Source organism: Carcharodon carcharias, chromosome 32, assembly GCF_017639515.1.
Source record: "Carcharodon carcharias isolate sCarCar2 chromosome 32, sCarCar2.pri, whole genome shotgun sequence".
NCBI lineage: Eukaryota > Metazoa > Chordata > Chondrichthyes > Lamniformes > Lamnidae > Carcharodon > Carcharodon carcharias.
This window is the reverse complement of record NC_054498.1, coordinates 5,579,735-5,594,881: the sequence shown is the minus strand read 5'-3', so window position 1 is coordinate 5,594,881 and position 15,147 is coordinate 5,579,735. Positions and strand designations below refer to the sequence as shown.

Below are 15,147 nucleotides of genomic sequence, written 5' to 3'. Positions count from 1 at the left end.
CCTGCCAGTTCCCTGGTTTGTCCGTGTGTTTCTCTCTCACACCCTGCTCCGCTACGACCCCCATCAACCCAAGCCAACCAAGTACTTTGGCTTTGCCACATCTGATCACCTTTTGAGGAGTGAATATTATCTTGTATTTACGCAGCCTGGCACCAGCTTTATCTGCATTGACGATTTCTGCAAGGAGATAGAGGAAAGGATCACATGCATTCTGTAACACTAACACAGAGTTTACAAATGCAGGCACATTCCCAACATTCCCATAACAAATCCAAAAAAACTGAGCAAGTAACCGCCAGGGTAAAAACCTCGTCATCCAATCTGATTATTCTGATGTATATACGAGTAAAGGTATTCTCAAGGTCTGTCCTCAATCATGTGGGCAAATCCAACTCTTTTGGGTGAGATGTTTGAGTAAAACAATGGCATAATTGGTAATGTCATTCGGCTAGTAATCCAGAGGCCCAGGCTAATGGTGGAATTTAAATTCAATTAATAATCTGGAATTGAAAGCTAGTGTCAGTGATGCTGACCATGATGAGCATCACTGACTGCTGCAAAAGCCCATCTGGTTCACTAATATCCTTTAAGGAAGGAGGTCTGCCGTCCTTACCTGGTCTGACCTGCATGTGACTCCAGGCCATCTGGTTGACTCTTAACTTACTGCTGAAATGGCCTAGCAAGCCACTCAGTTCAAGGGCAATTAGGGATGGGTTACAAATGCTGGCCTCCCCAGTGATGCCCACATCCTTTGAACGAATAAAGGGGCAAGAAAAGTTAAATCGAGGCCCGATCCGGCCTCTCGGAGGGTATTGAGACAACCAACGGCACTAATCGAGGAGAACAGGGGATTTCGCCTGGGCATGCTGACCAGTATCTGCCAAACAACAGGTTAACTGATTATCTCACTGCTCTCTGCAGAGCCTTGCTGTGTGCAAGCTGGCCGCTGCAATTCCTGCATTGCAATATGCCAAAAGTAATTCATTGTGAAGCACTCTGGAATGTAACAAGATTGTGAAAGATGCTATGAAAACGCAACTTTGTTCTTTCTAAAGGCCAGTGTATGAAGCGATTGTGCATAATTCCGGAAATGTGTGTGCTCTTTTGTTGCATTTAACTGTTAAGAGTCACTTTTGAAAACGCTGACACATTGGATAATAGCACCCCTAACGTGTGTCAGTAGCTTGGGAAAGTAGGGGGGGCAACTTTGCAGAGCGTACAAATATGTCCTGAGTATGGGTTTTGTTGGCACAGTACAGTGGGACACTAACATGCTGCTCCACCTTGTGGTTCAGTTGTGGATCTGAAGCTCTGAATCTCTTCCAAGTCAAGGGACTTCAGGGAAGCTACCAGCTGCTTTTTTGCAGACTGGAAAAGAAAACTGTGGGAAGTAATCACTCCAGAGCCCTTCCATGTATTTGCTTGTGGCCAGCCCCAAGTCTGGGCTGAAGTTTAGTACACCATACAAAATCACACACACATTTAATGCAGCGTGTGAGTTCCCATACCTGCAACATGCTTAACGCTGGCAATCCGGGGACGGACCAGAAAACATAGTCTGTGAAAGAAAACAGAAAACGACACATCAAATAAACATTCAGAACTCAGGAACCACCAACATAATGAACAGGAATCGAACCTCAGTCAACCCACATCACAGCGCCGGCAATCGCCCACAGACACCGTCCCGCTGGCAATCGCCCACAGACCCCGGCCCGCCGGCAATCGCCCACAGACACCGGCCTGCCGGCAATCGCCCACAGACCCTGGCCCGCCGGCAATCGCCCACAGACCCTGGCCCGCCGGCAATCGCCCACAGACCCTGGCCCGCCGGCAATCGCCCACAGACACCGGCTTGCCACTGAGCAACGCTCACTTCCCCATTTCTCCACACAAACTGACCCACTCCCCACACCCACTGAGTAATACTCACTGGTCACTCACTCCCTGAACCACTTTATTTTCCAATTTGTACAGCTTTTCTACGTCATGTTGCTGTAAAACAAACAGATAAATAATCATTGTCCATCCTTCTCTTTCTAGAACATGGCTGCACATTTTATTCAATCCAGCATTAAATTGCCAATAAGAAGCTAAATTAACTTTGAAATAAAACTGGAAAATCTGGGAAACACCTGACAAATCCAGGCCAAAAAACAGAGAAGAAAGATTTAACATTCTGGTCGGGGACAATTCACAAATTCAAATGAAATCTTCCAGATGAAATGTAAGCCCCTCAGCCCTCTAAATAAGTATTTGCAATTAGTTCAGCACCTGTCAGGTCACTCAAAGTGCTTCATGCAAGGATTTAGAGTGCATGCCAAACATCATACAACAGCAACGCACAGATACTGCACGAATTCAATCACCAGTTAATCTGTTGATGTTGGCCAATGCCCTGGGAAACCTCCCTTGCCTTTCTTCCAATTAGTTAGGAGGAATCTTCAACAAGCACCTGAACAGGTGGGTAGGACTTCAGATAAACAGAGTAGATAGTCAGAAGCTTTTTCCCAGGGTGGAAGAGTAAATTACTAGGAGACATGGATTTAAAGTGAGAGGAGAAAACTATAGAGGACATGTGCGGGGCAAGTTTTTTACGCAGAGGGTAGTGAGGGTCTGGAATTCGCTGCCAGAGGAGCTGGTGGAAGCAGGTACGATAGTGGTGTTTAAGAGGCAGCTTGACAAATACATGAATAGGATGGGAATAGAGGGATACGGACCCCGGAAGTGCAAAATGTTTTAGTTGACAGGTAATATGATCAGCGCAGGCTTGGAGGGCCGAAGGGCCAGTTCCTGTGCTGTACTTTTCTAGCCCGCCCAAAGGACAGTAACATCGGCACAGCAACACTGCACTGGACAGTCATCCTAAGGTGGGGATAGAGGTTTTGGCAGGCAGGTTTCGGTTAGCAGTATTGGTGTCAGATAGGGTGAGGGGTTTGAAATACAGCTATTGGTTGAAGAGAAGCCTAAGCATGCTCATAGGCTGGTTCAAACTGAGTCAGCAGCCAACAGGGATAGAGTGGATGACGAGGGTGTAGAGTTTTTGGGAATAGTTGAAAGCGATGACTTACTCATCCCAATATTCAATTGCTGGGAAACTTCTGCTTATCTGTGACTTAAGAGAGCTTGGCAAGAGGAAGATGGTTGTAAGATTGAGAAGCAGAGTGAAGAGGTGAAGCTCAGCTTGTGTCTATAGATATCCATAGGATGGATTCCTGGGGAATTCAGAGAGGCGTCAGTGCAGGAGCTGCAGGAATAGTAATTGCTGGAGATCTGTAGACTGCACTGAGACAAGACAAAAACGTGTTAAGGAGCAGTCTCACTGGGGTGAAACACAGAGGTGACACTGGAATGATGTGATGGATTATGTGATCGAATGTGCTGAGTGTCGCAAAGAGGAATATGCCGCCTTGGCTTTGATACTGACATGAGCAGGAGAGATTCAGGGAGGGTTTAAACTGAGTGTTAACTTACCTTGAGGATGGAGACATTTGCGATGCGGTCCAGAGGGCTCATCAGAGAGGCTTCAATAAACAAATCCTTCTTTCCTGGCAACTGACAACAAGGAGATTCAATTAAAAAGGAGAAGAATGGGAACAAACTTACCAGAGCTCATTGTGCTTTTCTGTTTTAAAAATATTCCTGCTCGTGTTTACAGCCATGGGTCAGTTTGGAAATGGTTACTTGGATATCAGATCTCAGCACCCCTCTGTCACTCCCCCCACCCTGGTCTCTCTTCCACCCACCCCCACCACCCCCAGTCTCTCTTCTTCCACCCCCCACCCTCTCTTCTTCCACCGCCCCACCCCCCAGGTCTCTCTCTCTCTCCCCCCACCCCCCGAGTCTCTCTCTCTCTCTGCCCCCACCCCCTGGGTCTCTCTCTCTCTCTCCGCCCCCACCCCTCGGGTCTCCCTCTCTGCCCCCACCCCCCGGGTCTCTCTCTCTCTCCCTCTCTGCCCCCACCCCTCGGGTCTCCCTCTCTGCCCCCACCCCCCGGGTCTGTCTCTCTCTCACTCTCTGCCCCCACCCCTCGGGTCTCCCTCTCTGCCCCCACCCCCCGGGTCTCTCTCTCTCTCCCTCTCTGCCCCCACCCCTCGGGTCTCCCTCTCTGCCCCCACCCCCCGGGTCTCTCTCTCTCTCCCTCTCTGCCCCCACCCCTCGGGTCTCCCTCTCTGCCCCCACCCCCCGGGTCTGTCTCTCTCTCACTCTCTGCCCCCACCCCTCGGGTCTCTCTCTGCCTCCGCCCCCCAGGTCTCTCTCTCTGCCCCACCCCCCACCCCCCCGGGTCTCTCTCTCTGCCCCCACCCCCCGGGTCTGTCTCTCTCTCACTCTCTGCCCCCACCCCTCGGGTCTCTCTCTGCCCCCACCCCCCGGGTCTCTCTCTCTGCCCCCCCCCCACCCCCCCGGGTCTCTCTCTCTGCCCCCCCACCCTCCGGGTGTCTCTCTCTGCCCCCCCCCCCCGGGTCTCTCTCTCTGCCCCCCCCCCCCCCCCCCCCGGGTCTCTCTCTCTCTGCCCCCCCCCCCGGGTCTCTCTCTCTGCCCCACCCCCCCCCCCGGGTCTCTCTCTCTGCCCCCCCCGGGTCTCTCTCTCTGCCCCCCCCGGGTCTCTCTCTCTGCCCCCCCCGGGTCTCTCTCTCTGCCCCCCCCCACCCCCCCGGGTCTCTCTCTCTGCCCCCCCCGGGTCTCTCTCTCTGCCCCCCCCGGGTCTCTCTCTCTGCCCCCCCCCCCCCCCGGGTCTCTCTCTCCCTCCCACCTGCTCCAGTAAGTAGATGAGTTGATCCCGGGCGAGACGCTTCAAGATGTCGAAATCCGGCAGCTCCGGAGCGTCCCAGCGGTCCGCCATCTTGTCGCAGGGGGGCCACTTCCGGGGTCAGCGCAGCCACTTCCGGCAGAGCATCTCCTAGCAACCGGAGTAAAGGCTTCCCCTGGAGCGCTAGGCCTCACACCGCTCCCACTGGAATCATTCTTCACAGCCCCCTCGGGCCGGTTCAGTCGGCTCCTGTACAATCTCCTGGTCTCCAGACCCCCTCCCCCCCCCCCGCCCCCACCACCATGGGCCATTCTCCTTTTGCGGGAAAGAAAACTGGGAAAAACATCTGAACTCAATCCCAGATTGCCAATGGAAACCCTGACTCATGATGTTTTGTTTTAGTTTTCTCCAGCTCATTGTCATTGAAGCCATTTTTCTGCACCTCTTATCAGTACCCTGGCCTCAGTACACAATCTGGTCACCAGTGCTCTGTGTTACACGGTGAGCCGGCAGGAGAGGTGTAACTCACTCCTAGACACAAACCACATCTCCGTTCACTTTACTTTTGCACTCTGAGTCCTCTTCCTAACATTTCCTCAATGTTGACAACTCTTTGTCAGCCCTGGAACCAGGTCCAGGACTGACATTAGGCGTCAACGTGCCCTGATTCAAACCTACCGGGTTACAATTCATCAGTTTGTCCTCAGAATGAAGCTTGGTACTAGTGGGTCTAAAAGGATGGGTCAATTATTTGAGGATAAAGTTTGTCGTGTCTGAGAAAAGCAACTTTCTTTTTCTTTGTCTTCCTTTTGAAGGGATATGGCAGCTTGGGTTAATAAAGCTAGTCCAACAGAACAATAATCTTTATTTTAAAGAAAACAGAGAAGAATTCACAGCAACAACAGGGAATAAAGTTGACTTGGGCTAGATTTGCTACTCTTGATCACCGGAATGTGCAAGCATCATAAGAAGAAAGGTCTGATCTTAGCTGTGCCATCTCAGAAATAAGGCTCCTGACACTGTGAAGATTAATAGATGGAAAATGATCATGTCAGCACAATACAGAAGAATTTCTTCATATTGCAAGTCACCACAGGAAACAAGAATAGCTGGGTAAATGGGAAGAGAGGATTCCTTGTTTTACACAACATCCTCCACCGGAAGGAGAGGTAAGCAATGTCTTGTTAGGTTCAGGATGCCACAGCTGCATATGGAAATTATGTGGGAGCAGGCAGGCATTCCAGAGTTTAGTGAACAATTAGACTAGCTCTTTAATTCAGCCTGCTGAACCTGTCAATAGCAACTGGGATTCTCCTCACTCAGCTCCACATAACCCTGTAAGTCCATGTTGGGACTGACAGGGTGATTCTGGTTGAAGCAGCGTCAGGAACTTTACCAGTACTCTCTGTTGGGTTAGCCAGACAATTTTAGCCTCCAGTGATACTTCAGTGTTTAGCTGAGGCTCCCTTGGTCTTGGGTCTGTAATTGGGTGCCTAAGTTCTCTAAACTTATGTCATAGATTGTTTCCCTACATAATAAATGTGTTCTCATATTGGGAAAAAATAAATTCTTCGTGTGTGGCTTCCTTAATAGTTCGGTGTGAAGACTCAGCCACGGAGATAGGTATTGGACAAAAAGAATTGATAAAGAACCCCACCCCCAGCAAATTAAATGTACCTGCTATCAAGGTCTTTGTGGATGAAAATTAGAAGATACACTTTATAGAAGGCACATTAATTCTGATCAATCAGTTAGAATCAAATTGGACAGATTAATCAAAAATACAGTGAATGATACAAGAATGCTAGTCCAACAGAACAATAATCTTTATTTTAAAGAAAACAGAGAAGAATTCACAGCAACAACAGGGAATTAAGCAGCACCAATATATTTAATTCAACAAAATATGTCAGGAAGTGAATCTGAATGTAAGCACATTTCTGAATATTTAGATTTAAAGATTGTTACCTTGGTGAAAGATAGTTATTTAAAACATTGTTTCACAATTACAGACCCGATTGTAAAGCATTGCTCGATCTTCTATCTCAACGTTTCATCTCTTCCAAACAGAAACACGTTATCCGGTAAGGATGTTTCTTTCTTTGAACAGTGTATCCAGGCTCTTTTCCAAGGCCTGATTCGTTCCTCTAAGTCCAGCAATGACTCGGGAAGCCCAGATGAAATATTCTTCAACGCGTTTCTCTGTCCAACCTGAGCAAGGGTTCAACAGAACAAAGGTCAGGGTGCGGCATGGCTCTATGTCCTCCACAGGTTCCGCAATCCTATTCTTTGGTCAGGACCTTGGGGGACTCCTGGTTCTTCAAATAACATCAAGGAAACTTCAACATTTACCTGAGCCACTGCAGGGGCTTGGTTATCTCAGTTGGCTGGATGCCAAGAGTGTGGTGCAGAATGATGCCAATGGCAGGGGTTCATCCCTGTACCAAATGTGGTAGCTCTACCTCCTGGCCTTGCCCCTTGCTTGTTGCGGAGTGATGCCCCTCAACCACATAACCATTTGTCTCTTGTTAACAGAGACAACTGTTACCAACCACCATTACCTGAGCCACCATGACAGACAGGTAGGGCCCTTAATACGTTTTCCAAAGGTCAGTAATTCTGCCAGTGTAGCATTCCTCCACCATTGCATTGCATTGCTGGCCTGGATTATGTGCTCAAGTGGGGCTTGAGCCCACAACTCACTTAGCATGCAAGGAAGCAGTTAGGAGTGGGAACCCTGGCTGGGTTTCCCTGCACTGACACTAAAAGAAGAATTCTTTGAGACCAGGGAACATAACAATAATTAGCCCAGAGCAGAAACTTGGAGGAAGAGAAACATAAAGGCCTGTGTTGCTGACCTGCTGGAGTGCAGCGTTTAAGATCCCTCAGGTTGTACAATTTATCTGCCAGTTTCACCAGTTTAGCTTCGTAGCTGCAGTGAGGGGCATGTTGGATCTGTTGCTGCTTTCGCTCCTCCTTCGAAAGAGACTTATCATCTGTCACCTCAGCAACAATACGCCGCACCTTCTCTCCAAATGTCTCCTCAATCTCTGCAAGGGTCGTGTCTGTATCTTCAACAGTATCGTGGAGAAGTGCTGCCTTGCCAAAGAGTAAGAAAAAACAAGAGATAAATCTCAATTGTACCACACATCACAGCTGAATTGTTATCTACCTCAGTATCGGACATCTCCAACCGAACCAGTTGCTAACATGCTCAGCTCTTATTTCAAAGATGCTGCACTCATGCCTCACATCAGGATTTGAGCATGTAATCTAAGGTGGCACCGAGGGAGTGCAGCATTGTCAGAGCTGATACATTATGAAAGGATTATTTTAAAAGGCTATGCTGATAAGGTGAGATCAACCTGACAGGTTAATTCTATTTCTCTCCACAGATGTTGCCTGGCCTGCTGAGTGTTTCCAGTATTTTATGTTTTCCTCTCAGATTTCCAGCACCTGCAGTATTTTGCTTTTGTGTAGAGTAGTTGGAGACTTGTGTGGAACGTTAACATTGGCAGACCAGTTGGGCTGAATGGTTCTGTACAGTATATTCAGTGTAAACAGTAAACTGACGCTCTGTTTAAACAGATGTTAAAGATCAAAGCCATTATTTGAAGAGAAGCAAGGATTGATTTCTGGTAACGTTCCACCTAAAACCTGAAAATGGTTGAGTTTGGGTTCGGTGTGATGACAATGACTCTGATTTAAGTGGCATTTACCTGTAAGGTGACCACATCTGTAATTCCAGCTTCATAGGTCAAAATTCGGGAAACACCTTTGAACAAACAGAAAAACATAAATCCCACTGAGCAAGGTTCTTATCAGGCAACTTTCAAACCAAGCACTGTGACACACAAACTAATGTGCACCACGGCAGACAACAACAGCTTACATTTGCGTAACAGGACTTCAGAAGAGGAAACACAACGGAATAAGGCACAGTCCAGGGAAACAGGCTGACAGGAGCCCAAGATAGAAATGGAGAGAGGGAGCTGGGTAAAGTGTTTTGGAAAGAGTTTGAAAGAGCAGCAGCTTAGTAACTGAATGGTCTCTGACAATGGTTGCCAGAGTAGAGGGTGAGGGCTGAGTGTTCAGTGAGTTGTTGTTATCTGGAACGTGCTGCCTGAAAGGGCAATGGAAGCAGATTCAATAGTAGCTTTCAAAAGGGAATTGGATGAATACTTCAAGGGGGGAAAATTTGAAGGGCTATGGGGGTAGGGGCGGAGTGGTGTGGGACTAATTGGACAGCTCTCTCAAATAGCTAACACAGGCACAATGGGCCGAATGACCACCTTGTACACTGTATCATTCTATGATTGCTGCAGAGCCAGCACTCAGGAGTCCTGCAATGAATAGACCCACTCTGTCTGGACCAACACCTTGCTACTGTGTATAGAAATTTTATACCAAATTTCAATCTCCCCCTTTCAGTTCGCTACCCTTCTCTGAAAGGCACAAACCCACACCAGGAACTTATTCCTATTTATTTCTCTCTCTTTCCTTTGCAGTAGGATAACACAATCTCTGCATCAGTGGCCTGATGGCTTGGCTCTCACTCCTGCCCAGGTATATCTCATGTAACGATCCTCACTTTTCCATTCCCCTAATCACAGCCTTTTGCAACATACAGTTCCACAGGGGTTGTAACATTCCTCTGCTGTGTCTGCTAGTGCTCATTCTTCACGGTGTAAAGCCAGTCAGTATTAGTCAGCTGTTTGAGTGTGGCAGCTATCACACTTGAGCTCAGTCCTGTGTTTTAATTTGAGACAAAAACAGAATTACCTGGAAAAACTCAGCAGGTCTGGCAGCATCGGCGGAGAAGATGCTGCCAGACCTGCTGAGTTTTTCCAGGTAATTCTGTTTTTGTTTTGGATTTCCAGCATCCGCAGTTATTTTGTTTTTAGCTCTTTGTTTTAATTTAATGTTTTTTTAAAAAATATTTATTCAAGGGATGTGGGCGTCGCTGGCTAGGCCAGCATTTATTACCCATCCCTAATTGCCCCTCCATCAGAGGGCATTTAAGAGTCAACCACACGTTGTTGTGGGTCTGGAGTCACATGCAGACCAGTCCGGGTAAGGACATCAATGAACCAGATGGGTTTTTATGGTCATCGGTCCAGAATTTTTTTTTATTTTGAATTTTAAATTTTGAACCCGGGTCTCCAGAGCATTACCCTGGGTCTCTGGTATGTCCAGTAACAAGACCACCAACCTCCCCACAACTTTAACTTTAATCACCAACTCTCTTCCATTGCTTATGATCTGGTTGGTGGTGCTGGGGGGAAGAGAATCCCCCCAACAAACGACTGGACTTTAAGTAAACTAGAGAATTCGTCCGAATTAATTTATTTTTAAGAATTCGCTCTGGCAACTTAAAAACACACCGAAAACTTTTGGTGCTTTTTAACGTTGCAAATTTATTCAGCCGGCAACAACTACAACAACGACGACTTCTCTCCGGGAACCTGCTGGTTTCAGGGGTGAAGCTGGGGCTTTGGGGGACGTGGTTTGAGACTCTCCCACCCAGCCTTACCCAGCGGGTGGTTGATGTATGGAGTTCCCTCCGGATCTTTGCGCCGCTGATTTTTGTGCTTTTTTGCTGCAAAGTCAGCGGCTTCCAGGATCTGCTGCACGTCAGTGCTCATTGCGCCTTCCGCATCCGGATCTGCGGCAAGAAGCGGAGCTGGAGCTGGAGCATGGAAAACACACACACACACACACACACACGTACCAGAAATAGCAGGAGATTCCTGAGCACAACCAGAGGCAGGAAATAAACAGGAGCAAATCCCTGGGAACAAGCCTCAGCAGCAGCAGGGGCAGATTGCTGGGGGCAGCAGCTGGGGGCATTGCTGGGGGCAGATTGCTGGGGGCAGCAGCAGGGGCAGATTGCTGGGGGCATTGCTGGGGGCAGCAGCAGGGGCAGATTGCTGGGGGCAGCAGCAGGGGCAGATTGCTGGGGGCAGCAGCAGGGGCAGATTGCTGGGGGCAGCAGCTGGGGGCAGATTGCTGGGGGCAGATTGCTGGGGGCAGCAGCAGGGGCAGATTGCTGGGGGCAGCAGCAGGGGCAGATTGCTGGGGGCATTGCTGGGGGCAGATTGCTGGGGGCAGCAGCTGGGGGCAGATTGCTGGGGGCAGATTGCTGGGGGCAGCAGCAGCAGCTGGGGGCAGATTGCTGGGGGCAGCAGCTGGGGGCAGATTGCTGGGGGCAGCAGCTGGGGGCAGATTGCTGGGGGCAGCAGCAGGGGCAGATTGCTGGGGGCAGCAGCAGGGGCAGATTGCTGGGGGCATTGCTGGGGGCAGATTGCTGGGGGCAGCAGCTGGGGGCAGATTGCTGGGGGCAGATTGCTGGGGGCAGCAGCAGCAGCTGGGGGCAGATTGCTGGGGGCAGCAGCTGGGGGCAGATTGCTGGGGGCAGCAGCTGGGGGCAGATTGCTGGGGGCAGATTGCTGGGGGCAGCTGCTGGGGGCAGATTGCTGGGGGCAGATTGCTGGGGGCAGATTGCTGGGGGCAGCAGCTGGGGGCAGATTGCTGGGGGCAGATTGCTGGGGGCAGCAGCAGGGGCAGATTGCTGGGGGCAGATTGCTGGGGGCAGCAGCTGGGGGCAGATTGCTGGGGGCAGATTGCTGGGGGCAGATTGCTGGGGGCAGCAGCAGGGGCAGATTGCTGGGGCAGATTGCTGGGGGCAGATTGCTGGGGGCAGCAGCTGGGGGCAGATTGCTGGGGGCAGATTGCTGGGGGCAGCAGCAGCAGCTGGGGGCAGATTGCTGGGGGCAGATTGCTGGGGGCAGATTGCTGGGGGCAGATTGCTGGGGGCAGATTGCTGGGGGCAGCAGCAGGGGCAGATTGCTGGGGGCAGATTGCTGGGGGCAGCAGCAGGGGCAGATTGCTGGGGGCAGATTGCTGGGGGCAGATTGCTGGGGGCAGATTGCTGGGGGCAGATTGCTGGGGGCAGATTGCGGGGGGCAGATTGCGGGGGGCAGATTGCGGGGGGCAGATTGCGGGGGGCAGATTGCGGGGGGCAGATTGCAGGGGGGCAGATTGCGGGGGGCAGATTGCGGGGGCAAGCCCCCAAATAATAGACCCCCCGACACCCACACAACTTTCTCACCCCAAAAACTTGGAAATCAACCCAATAGGAAAGCTTAAGACGGTGTGTGTGTGTGTGTGTGTGGGGGGGGGGGGGGGGGGGGGGGAGAGAAGGAGGCCATTCGGCCCACTGTCTCTGTGCCAGCCCCACCCCCATTTTCTAGCTAAAAGCAAAATACTGCGGATGCTGGAAATCTGAAACAAAGGCAAAAATTGCTGGAAAGGCTCAGCAGGTCTGACAGCATCTGTGGAGATGAAGACAGTTAACCTTTCGAGTCCGTATGACCCTTCATCAGAACTAAAGAGAAATAGAAATGTGGTGAAATATAAGCTGTTTATGGGGTTGGGACAGGTGGAGCTGGATAGAGGGCCAGTGATAGGTGGAGGCAAAGAGATTGCCAAAGATGTCATAGACAAAAGGACAAAGGGGTGTTGACGGTGGTGATATTATCTAAGGAATGTGATAATAGGTGACATTAAGGGTAGAAAGCAGGACGAGCAAAGTACAGATAGCCCTAGTGGGGGTGGGGGGAGGGGATCGTAATAGGCTAAAAGGTGGAGATAAAACAATGGATGGAAATACATTTAAAAATAATGGAAATAGGTGGGAAAAGAAAAATATATTTAAATTATTGGGGAAAAGGGGGATCGGAAAGGGGGTGGGGATGGAGGAGAGTGTTCATGATCCAAAATTGTTGAACTCTCTCCTCCATCCTCACCCCCTTTTTGATCCCCCTTTTTTCTAATAATTGTTTTTTTATTTTTTTTTCTTTTCCCACCTATTTCTATTATTTTTAAATGTATTTCCATCCATTGTTTTATCTCCACCTTTCAGCCTATTTCAATCCCTTCCCCCACTAGGGCTATCTGTACCTTGCTTGTCCTGCTTTCTACCATTAATGTCCCCATTAGCACATCCTTTAGCTAATATCACCGTCAACACCTGTCCCATCCCCCTTAAACAGCTTATATTTCACATTTCTTATTCCTCTTTAGTTCTGATGAAGAGTCATACGGACTCAAAACGTTAACTCTGTCTTCCTCTCCACAGATGCTGTCAGACCTGCTGAGTTTTTCCAGCCATTTTTGTTTTTGTCCCAGTGTTTAGCTTTTGGCAGGCCAGCCCTGTAGATTCCAGTACTCCAAGTGCCTATCCAAATATTTGTTGAATGTGATGAAGCTTTCTCCCTCTACAAACCTTTCAGGCAGTGAGTTCCAGCTCCCCCCCACCCCCTGGTCCGTGTGGAACGTTGCAGTTCCACAGCTTCAGATTCTTTGTCAGGAACCTCCTTTTCCGGAATTGCCTGAACATTAGGTGCTTCGGTGGGCATTTGCAGTTCTGTATCCTCAACTCTTACAGGAACATCAGACATGTCAGTCCTAGGTTGAGTATCCTCGACAGGAATCACAGACCCGGTCATGTTCGCTGGTGGAACCAAATCCGTGATTTGTCTCTCTCTTACTTAAATAGTCCACGTGTTTACAGATGATCCAGCCTTCCACCTCCATGTGGTAAGATATAGGTCCAGTCACTGCACTTATTTCACCCAGTAACAACTTTGGTCCTTCCCTGAAATTTTTCACGTATACCGGCTCTCCTATGGTAAATTTCTTCTCATGACTATGTCAGTCGTGTCTAGTTTTCTGGCTTCCCTGACTCCTTTCCACCTTCTCTTCTAAATTCAGCATTATTAAACTCAATCTCATCCTGAGACGGTGTTTCAACAATAACTCCAAATAATTCTGTTGTTGTGTGAGGGGTAGTTCTGTAATGAGAAAGAAAGTGGGCTAGCTCGGGTTCCAAGGAATCACCAGTTAGCTTTTTCATGCCTGCCTTGAACATTTGAACTGCCCTTTCAGCCAGTCCATTTGAGGAAGGGTGGGTATGGTGCAGTTTTCATGAGTGTTACCGTTGAGGTTGATAAACTGTTGAAACTCATCACTGGTAAATGCCGTGCCATCATCAGAAACAACTACTTCTGGTGGTCTGTGAATGGCAAAACTCTGACATAGTTTCTCAACTGTAGTGCCTGACATTGGTGACTTCACCTCATATACGTCCAAGCATTTTGAATGGGCATCGACAATGAGCAGAAACATTGTTCCCAGGAAAGGTCCAACATGGTCAATGTGTAAACCGCACCCAGGGCCTACTTGGCCACTCCCATGGGTGTAATGCAGCTGTCACTGGCAACTTTTGCAGTTATTGACATTGCACACAGTGCTTTCCTAAACTCTCTATTTCATCATCCATCCCCGGCCACCATTGATAGCTGCGTGCTGTGATCTTCATTCGGGGAATTCTTGGATGGGCACTCTGTGGTTCAATTAAAAGTGGTTTCCTTCCCTTTGGAGGAACTATCACCTGTGCTCCCCACAATAAGATGCCATCCTGGCTGGTTATTTTATGTCTTCTCTTGAAGTATGGTTTCAATTAGTCAGTTAGCATGTAGCACTTGTTCTCGTACTTGAGACAGGACTGGATCCCAATCTGTCGAGAACATATTGGCGAGGAATCTAAGAAATTTAACATTAAAATAAGTTCCTGTGGACGTGGGCATCGGCATTTGCGATTTGATTGCCAGGCCTATGTATGAAAGTATATTTGTGTGCTGCCAGAATTAAGGCCCATCGTTGTATTCTTGCTGAGGCTATGGATGGTATAGTCCTCACTAAACAATCCTAGCAATGGTTTGTGGTCTGAAACGATTGTAAAACGGCAGCCATGTACGTACTGGTGAAATTTCTTCACATCAAAGGTGATGGATGGGCCTTCTTTTTCTATCTGCGAGTGTCCCTTTTCCACTGTGGTGAGCGTTCTTGATACGTAGCCTATTCCATCCGATGAGAAGGGCACTGCTCCCACTCCATAGGGAGATGCATCATGTCAGCACCAATTCTTTTGTTTGGTCATAGTGCACTAATAGATTGGACAAGTGCAACAATTGTTTCACCTTTCTGAAAGCTTCTCTCTGGGGCGCCTCCCAAGACCAACGTTGGTTTGTTTTGAGTAAAGAATGCAGGGGGGGCTGGCACTGTAGGAAAATTGGGTAAGAGCCGCCCATAATAGTTGATTATTCCTAAGAATGATTTGAGGTCTGAGGCATTCTTTGGCGCAGGTGCCTCTCTTATGGCTCTCATCTTTTCTTCAACCAGGTGGAAGCCCTCTGAATTTACCCGGTGACCCAAATAGATAACCTCCCTTGCCTGGAATGCGGACTTTTCTTTTTTTAAACACACTCAGCTTTCAAGAAATGTTTTTAGACTTCTTGTAAGTTTGCCAAATGCTCCTTTTCAGTTAATCCTGT

General features: G+C 49.0%; 2 protein-coding genes across 3 annotated transcripts in view; both read right to left on the bottom strand.

Annotated features, from left to right (window-relative positions):
• vps33b (VPS33B late endosome and lysosome associated) overlaps positions 1-4,860 on the bottom strand; it is a 34,701-nt gene extending 29,841 nt beyond the window's left edge. Inside the window, exons 1-5 of one of the 2 annotated variants that reach the window (XM_041178551.1) lie at positions 4,754-4,860; positions 3,475-3,555; positions 1,934-1,995; positions 1,509-1,558; positions 110-177 (exon numbers count right to left, since the gene is read on the bottom strand). In XM_041178551.1, coding sequence (XP_041034485.1) covers positions 110-177; positions 1,509-1,558; positions 1,934-1,995; positions 3,475-3,555; positions 4,754-4,843 — 351 coding nt within the window. In that variant the 5' untranslated portion in view covers positions 4,844-4,860. The remainder of the gene's footprint in view (positions 1-109; positions 178-1,508; positions 1,559-1,933; positions 1,996-3,474; positions 3,556-4,753) is intronic. The other variant, XM_041178552.1, reaches the window with a different exon arrangement.
• Positions 4,861-6,552: 1,692 nt separating this feature from the next.
• On the bottom strand, positions 6,553-10,435 carry hddc3 (HD domain containing 3). Its single transcript, XM_041178624.1, has 4 exons — positions 10,284-10,435; positions 8,470-8,525; positions 7,609-7,849; positions 6,553-6,961 (listed from the first exon to the last, which is right to left on the bottom strand). Exons 1-4 carry the CDS (start codon positions 10,393-10,395, stop codon positions 6,828-6,830), a joined length of 543 nt encoding a protein of 180 aa, XP_041034558.1. The 5' UTR covers positions 10,396-10,435; the 3' UTR covers positions 6,553-6,827.
• Between the last annotated feature and the right edge of the window lie 4,712 nt (positions 10,436-15,147).

Coding starts and splice junctions, on each gene's coding strand:
- hddc3 (XM_041178624.1), bottom strand. CDS start 10,395: ATGAGCACTGACGTGCAGCAGATCCTGGAAGCCGCTGACTTTGCAGCA. Junction 8,526..10,283: donor ATACATCAACCACCCGCTGG/GTAAGGCTGGGT, acceptor GTTTGTTCAAAG/GTGTTTCCCGAATTTTGACC. Junction 6,962..7,608: donor TAAACGCTGCACTCCAGCAG/GTCAGCAACACA, acceptor ACCCTTGCTCAG/GTTGGACAGAGAAACGCGTT.